At 52.8% G+C, this 7,956-nt stretch overlaps 1 protein-coding gene across 1 annotated transcript in view; it reads right to left on the bottom strand.

Annotated features, from left to right (window-relative positions):
* Positions 1–7,956, bottom strand: part of LOC102470017 (phosphoribosyl pyrophosphate synthase-associated protein 2) — a 59,778-nt gene that overhangs the window by 44,387 nt on the left and 7,435 nt on the right. The window contains exons 4-5 of the mRNA XM_027773709.1: positions 7,238–7,290; positions 3,936–4,002 (exon numbers count right to left, since the gene is read on the bottom strand). Coding sequence (XP_027629510.1) covers positions 3,936–4,002; positions 7,238–7,290 — 120 coding nt within the window. The remainder of the gene's footprint in view (positions 1–3,935; positions 4,003–7,237; positions 7,291–7,956) is intronic.

Raw genomic sequence — 7,956 nt, 5'->3', positions numbered from 1 at the left:
CCCCCCCCCCCCCAGGGAACCCCCCCAACCACACGCTACCCCAGCCCCTCCAGTGAGCCCTCCCAATCACACGCTAGCCCAGCCCCCTCCAGTGAACACTCCCAATCACACGCTAACCCAGCCCCTCCAGTGAGCCCTCCCAATCACACGCTAGCCCAGCCCCCTCCAGTGAACACTCCCAATCACACGCCAGCCCAGCCCCTCCAGTGAGCCCTCCCAATCACACGCTAGCCCAGCCCCTCTCGCCTGCTGGAAGACCTTGCTGCAGCATTTCTCCTCTCCGGTTTCCACCATCAGCCCATTACACTCTCTGGCTCACGCCAATCAAAATAAATATTCTGGGTTTGATTTTTTTTTAATGACAGAGAGTGCATGCGCACATGTGCACCTGAGGGGGGGTGAGGGCAAGGAGCACCCCAACAGGGCCTGGTCACACTGCAACCCTTCTGCCTCCAAATGTGCCCCATCAGGATCATGAGCATGTGCATACAACACCCCGCATGTTTCTCAAGTCTCCAGAGTTGGGACTTGAACCCTAGTCGGCCATGTGGGATCTGCTTCCCCTGCACAGGGCTGAACTGCAGCCCTGCGGGACAGCCCGCACTGGCACTTCTCCCATTACCAACCAGTGATGGTAGCAGCAGCTGGCATGGAGGTTAAGGCACTGGATTCCCCATGGCCAGCTGTCCACATAAGCTCAACCCTGAAACAGTTTCTCATTCTGCCCACAGCGAAGACCCACGACCTAGGACTAAGGCCTCACTCCAGTTTCCAGGCCCCTTCACGATCTGCTCTCCCTGCCCTGTTCTCCCTTCTTGCTCTACACCCCCCTTGATGTAGCCACCCTCGACCTGGTCAGACCACCTGGTCAGACCGGCCCTGCGGGCCTCACTCCAGGTGTTCCCACTCAGCTCCAGATGACCCACTCCCTCACCTCCTCCAGTTTCTGCTCCAACACTGCCTGTGCCTGAGGCCGACCACCCACCGTCACTCCCAACTCCTCCCTAGTCCACTCTCCTTTTCTCCCATCTACTCCTCGCCTTCCAGCCTACTAGACAACCAACTCGTTTACTGTCTTGACTGTCTTCCTGAACCTGAATGTAAGCCCCGCAGGGACAGAGATCTTCATTTGCGTCATTAACGTACCACGCACACCTGGAAGAGCAACACCGCAGAGCAGACACTCCACGGGGACTGCCCAGCGTGGTGGTGCCGGCAGAGGGCACTGCTGCACGGGGGAGTTGCTTGAGAGGCCCAGGCCTGCTTCCTGGACCACCCTGAACTCCCGCTCTCATGAAACAGGCAAGCAGAAAACTCTCTCACAAAAATACATCGGACCAGCTTGTGGCATGGTGGTGAAGACAGCTGGGCTCCAACTGCAGGGTTCAAATGAGTCCCAAACCTGGCAGCTTGAGAAACACACCAGGCGTGTGTGCCCAAAATCCCGACAGGAGAGAGAGACAGAGAGATTACGGCGCGACCATCCCCCGGGGGTGCCCTCACTTCCCCCTCTCTGTCTCTCTCTGGCCAGTGCACACACCCACTGGAAAATGTTTTAAATACAGAAGTAGTTCTTATGTGTTAAGGAGTGAGTCAGTGGAGACAGACATCTGGGTGAGTAGGTTCCTGTTACCCACGAGCCTGACACACGATGAGTTAGAACCGACTTTCAGGGGGCGGCTCCGTAGCCAGGTGGCTAAGGGCGCACATCCCACATGGTCCACCATGGTTCAAATCCTAGCCCTGGAGGCCCGAAAACATGCCAGCCACAGGTGTGTGCACGCCCAAAATCCTGGCAGAAGGAACTGCAGCATGACCACGCCACAGTGGTGAGGGCGACAGCGTGTTTTCTTTCCCACCGACAATTCGAAACAATAAAAAAGTCTATCAGGTGCTTGAAAGGAAAACACTCTCAGAAAAGCGCCCTAGTGGGAGAAGAGCAGAAGAGGTGACAGTGGGCGTAATGGTACTCCAATCTCTGAACCACACCTGGAACATGACGTTCCTGGGAACTGGTACGAGGCTCCCCTCCACTCAACCCACATGATGAAAATCTGGTTTGAATTACAGAAAACTTAAGTTTATGGGCAGAATTTTCTTCTTCTTCAATGATTCTTGCTATGGGGTACATGCACTCACCAGAGAGAGAGACTGAGAAGAAAAGTAAGAAATCACCCCCCAGGGGGCATGGCCACATCACGATCCCTTTTCCTGCATACTCCTCCTGGGATATTGGGCATGCACACACATGTGCCTGGCATGAGTCTCAAGCCTCCAGATCTGGGCCTCGAACCACAGTATGCCATGTGGGAGTCCGGTGCCTTAACCTTTATGCCACCTGCTGGCCCCAGAATTTTCTTAAATTTTCTTTTACACTTTTGGTGTAAGTCAACCTTCCCCCTCAAATTTTGCCATTAGTTTACACTAAAAGGAAGTATGAGTGGTACCTGACAGTGGCAGAAGTGTGTGCAGCAGTCAACACACCATTCTGCAGGCTGACCCCCACGGGAAGGTTCCAGGTTCACACCCAGAGTCCTCCCTGAGGGTGCTGAGCACAGGTGTGCCCACGACCTGGGTCTGGCTAAAGCGGGGTAGATCATGGCATCAAAGCTTTGTTGGGGGGACTGTCTCTCTCTCCCATGGAACAAATAAACCTAACGCATGTATGTCAAATGTCACATCAAACGGGAACACACATGTCTTTGGTAAAATCTTTTATCTTCTCAACTCATTTAACTTATGAGACGGGAACACACATGCCTTTGGTACAGTCTTTTATCTTCTCAACTCATTTAACTTATGCAAAAAAAAACCCAAAAAACGAGTGGCCATCACTATTTTTTAATTTTTTTAAGAACCTGCCATAGGGCATATGCAGTCATGAGAAGGTGAGAGAGCCCACCCCAGGGGCGATGGCCACGCTGTAATCCCTTCTCCATTCTCCTCTCGGGGTTGTGGGCACGCACGCACACACACCTTGTATGTTTTCCATGCCACATAGTTGGCATGTGGCATCCAGCCTCCCTGACCACCGTGCCACTAGCTGGCCCAACCCTGCCCCCTTTTTGGCAGGGAGAGGGAGGGACTAGAAGTGCTTCCGTGCCAGTGTCAGAGAACCCCAGTTGTCGGTGGTTGGGAAACACAGTGGGCTCTATGCTCATTGGGGCCTCTACGTTAACACTTGGCTACTCCCACCCCACAAGAACACAGAAAGAGCACAAGTCGGCAGTATGTCAGGCTTTTTTCCTCGGCTCACTTATTTATTTCTTCATGGAGAGACAGCAGGAGACGGGCACCTCCAACCAGGCCTTCATGACATGGTCCCCCTAGTTGGGATCATGGGTATACACTTGTGTGCACAAGGAGACCCGAGGACGTGAACCCCGGACCTGCCCAGGTGGCCTCAGTACCGTGGAGCACCGCAGTAACTGCGCCACCGTGGCTGGCCAAGCTCCAGCACTCCTAAGTGTGCTCGCTGACAGAGGGTGCATGCGCGTGCCAGAGAGGGGCAAGGAGAAAGGCAGCACACGCCGTCCCAGTGGGGTGTGGCCACCCCGCCTCTCCTTCTTGTCAGGATGTGGGGCGCACATGAACATATGAACAGCATGTGTTTCAAGCCACCAGGGCTGAGACTTGAAGCACAGCTCGGGTGAGGGATCCAGCCCTTTAACCGCTGGCCATGGGGCCGGCCCAATACCCCACTTTCAAGATGACCATCATTCTTCCCGTCTAGTCGCCTCTTAAAGGGGGCTTCGGAAAAGATCGTGCGCAGTGTGCATTATGAAAAGTGTGGGTGGATTCCATTTGTTTCCCACCAAAATAAACGGCTATTTTAATTTCTCCCTCCACGAACTTTATGAAGTCCCCTCGTATTATTCGAAGCACTCCCGCTCAAACAAGCCTAGACAGCAACACACTGCTGGACGGCGACTCACTTGGAAACGGTCTGGATGATGAAAACGTCCTTTCCCCGGACAGACTCTTGAATCTGCACTCTTGTTTCTGGCAGGAGAAGAAAAAAGACAAGGGGGTTCAAATTTTTTCAAACGCACACAGCACCTGCACCATGCCCCGGTGTGACCAAGAAGGAAACTGGGGCTGTTAGGAGACTCCCTGGGCTCTGGCTGGGGCATCAGCGAGAAAGTGCTCCCAGTCACCCGCCCAGTCACCGGGCGGCCTCCAGAGGGAGCTGCGTGTCTGCCCTGAGGAGGAACCGCCCTCTCCTCGCCCTCCCGCCCTCCCTCGTGTTCACCAGCAGTGAGACAGAGACAGGAAGTGAGAAATCACCCCTCAGGGGGGATGGCCACGCCAAAATCCCGCAATCCCTTCTCCTCCTTTCTCTTCTCGGGATCTTGGACACACACGCGCAAGCGCCCAGTGTGAGTTTAAAAAAAAGAAAAAGTGCTTCTCGCTCTCTCTGTACTAAAGAAATGACTGGACAAATCTAGAATGAGATAGTCTCTCTTTTTTTTTAATTGCCAGAGGGCCGTATGCCCACCAGGAAGAGAGAGAGAAGCATCCTTATAGGGCGTGGCCACACTGAATCCCTCCTCCTCCACGTCTTTGCAGGAAATTATAACCCGTCCATTCGCCCAGCATCAACTGGGAACATACTAGGCATGAACTGCTGTAGGTTAAGAGAGCAAAAATAGACCCGGTATCCTACTCTCAGAACATCTGCCATCAGGCCCAGCCTGCAGGCGTCATCAGTAGCAGGCTGAACTGCACTGCTGAAAGCCTCAGGGCTGATGACGGCTTCAAATCAGGAGATCGGCCTGGAAATGTTCTGGGCAGGAGGGCTAGAGGAGGGGGACAGCCTGACGAGGCCCTGCCAAAAGTGCTTCTCGGGTCGGCGGGTGGCATGGTGGTTCAAGATGCTGGATTCTCACATGGCCGACTGCAGTTCGAGTCCTGGACCTAGCGACTTGCTTTCTCCCTTTCTCTCTCTCTCTCTGGTCAAAATAATAATAATAATAATAATAATAATAATAATAATAAATTAAATAAATGATTCTTTTTTTTTTTTAAAGTGCTTCTCGCTCGCTCGCTCTCACTCACATGCAAGCATGTGCTCCCCATGAATAAAATAAACTTGAAGAAGGTGAAGCGTGGGACGGGCTGGCGGCACGGTGGTTAGGGTGGCTAGATCCCACACGGCTGACCGTGCAGTATGAGTCCCAGCCCTGGCGGCTTGAAAACACACAAGATGCATCTGCGTGCATGCCTAGACTCCCGAGAGGAGGATGAAAAAGGGACTGCAGCACGGCCGGCCCCTCCCTACAGGGTGATTCCTCAGTTTCTCCCTCTCTCCGGCGAGCGCGGGCAACCACAGCAAACTAAAAAACTACTACACATAAGTGGGGCCAGCAGATGGCATAGCAATTACATCAGTGGACTTCCACATGGTCAACCACGGTTCGAGCCCTGTCCCCAGTGGCTTGAAATTCACGCTGGGCGCACGTGCGTGCGTGCCCAAATCCTGAGAGGACGGTGGAGAAGAGCGGCATGGGTGGGCAGCTGAGGCCTCACTTTCTGTCTGTTTCTCCAGTGAGTGCACATACCCTACAACAAAAATCTCTCAAAAAAAGAGTTAGGGATGAAAAGGATGCACATTTACAAAAGAATGTGTGACATCAGGGAAAGGAGCTTCAGAGGCAGGGAGCTCCGGATGGATATATTGACTCCACGACCTCCGGGACCTCACACTTGGCTCCATCCTTGGACCTAGTTTTTCAGTATCTGGTGATAGTTCTGGTAACAGCTGTCCGTTCTGTTCGTTCTCTCCTTCCTTCCCAATGGCATTTCCCTCCCTTCATTCACTAACCTAGAGAGTGGCCGACCCCCCACATCATGGAGTCTTTTTTTTCTTTTTTGGAGAGGTTTTTGCTATAGGGCGTGTGTGCTCGCCAGGAAGACAGACAGAGACAGAGAGACAGACACAGAGAAATCACCCCTCGGGGAACACCTCACTCCCTGCTCCTCTGTTCTCCTCTCGGGATCTTGGGCATGCATGCACACGCGCCCGGTGTGAGTTTAAGCCACCGGGTACAGGACTCGAACTGCGGTCGACTACGTGGGAGTCCAGCGACATAGCCATTACACTAACTGCTGGTACCCCAGATTCTTTTACACCACTAGGGCTTCCCTCAGCCCTCCCTGCCAGACTCCAGACGAAGGAGTCGGCAGAAGCTTCTCTAAACACTGTGCTTTCCTCAGTACGCTTCACCCCTGAAGCCATACGGGGGCTCACGGGGGACAGGAAAGAAAAGGCAGTGACGGAGGAGGAGAGAGGGGAGCAGCAAATTGTCTTTTTATCCGAGCCTCCCAGAAGCTATTCAGGGGCCGGCAGGTGGCATGGTGTTTGAGGTACTGGACTCCCACACAGTCGACCGTGGTTTGAGTCCCAGACCTGGTGGTTTGCTTTCTCACTTTCCCGCTCTATGGTCAAATTCAATAATAATAATAAACTTATATAAATAATTATTTTTTTAAAAATGTAGCCTCAAAGTAGTTAAATACTTGGCAGAATCGTGCCATGGAAGAAAAGGGACACGTGTTCGCTGAGACCTACTATCTGTCAGGAGCTATGTGAGCACACGAGTTATCCTGCGCAGTCCCCGAAACACCCCTAGTATTTACGTCCAGGAAGGTTAAACAACTTGCCAAGAGTGTGGCGTTTGGCTCTCAAGCCCACACTGTCCACTGTTCCTGCTAGATTAATTTCAAACGTCCACCATTTCTAAAGAAAGGACAAAGACTAAATAACACACATTTTTTTTTTTTTTACAACTCGAGATGATTACGTAATGACATAAATCAATCAGCAAAACCCAGCATCCAACAGGACTGCGTGGGCGGAGGTGAGAGCCACCACCGGGAACGGTGGCCACACGGGGTTCCCTCCTGCTGACAGGGACGCGAGCTCGGCCAACGGCTGGGCTGCGCTCCGTTCAGACACTCAGCTGGCTCATCTACGCCTGCAGTGCTTACCGAGCGAGGTCTCGGGACCAGAGTCCAAAGCCCATGTGTGACCTGTGCCAGGGCTATACCTAGTTGGCATTAGTGGGAGCCGAAAACACTCTCCCCTGGCCGGGCCTGCCTGACTCGCAGCTCGTGAACCTTCGTGGACAGCTGAGCCTCCTTCCAGCAGCAGGAGGAGCAGGAGCAGGAGCAGGAGCAGGAGCAGGCCACAGTCCCCCAGAAGAGAAAGGCGACAGGCACGTCCGAGACAGCTCACCTCTGTTGGGTTCCTGGTAAACCTGCACTTTGCCCATCTCCACCCCCAGACGCCTAGAGGAGAGAAAGGAGGGAAAATGCTGAAAAGATAACAGAATAGACCCAACACCCCTATTATTTGAAGACAATTCATAAATCGTTAAAGTTACTCTTAGGATACAATTTAAAGTCAGCGTTAAACTGTTCTGCCCAGCCAGTCCCGCCCCCGTCCCCACAGTGTCTAACCGGGAAGGCCGAGGCCCAGGTCTCCCGCTCCACCAGCACCGCCCTGTGCTCTCTGCGCCCCGGTCGTTCGCCCTGACACCGCGGCCTCCTGCACAGCACGGGGCCTAGGGACCTGCACAGCCTCTGCCCAGTCCTCCGCTTGGCAGCAGAGATGGCCTGAGGAGCCTCCCATCAGCCCTGAGAGCTCATGTGCTAAGCCACTGTAAGAGGACTAAGAGGGTGGAAACTTGCTCTAATTAGTGTCAAAATGTGAGGTCTGCAAATTTAAAAATATAATAAATAAATAAAAATTAAGTAAAGGGGCCAATAAGTGGTATGGTGGCTAAGGCGCTGGACTCCCACATGGCCGACTGCGATTCAAGTCCTGAACCTGGTGGCTTGCTTTCTCGCTTTCCCTATTTCTCTCTGTCTCTCTCTAGTAGAATTTGAAAAATAATAACAAATAAGTAAAAATTAAATAAATATTCTTTTTTTTTTTTTTTTTGGTTTTAATTT

This window comes from Tupaia chinensis, unplaced genomic scaffold (assembly GCF_000334495.1).
Source record: "Tupaia chinensis unplaced genomic scaffold, TupChi_1.0 Scaffold000365_1, whole genome shotgun sequence".
Classification (NCBI taxonomy): Eukaryota; Metazoa; Chordata; class Mammalia; order Scandentia; family Tupaiidae; genus Tupaia; species Tupaia belangeri.
The sequence above is the reverse complement of the archived record's forward strand: the minus strand, read 5'-3'. Positions and strand labels throughout refer to the sequence as shown.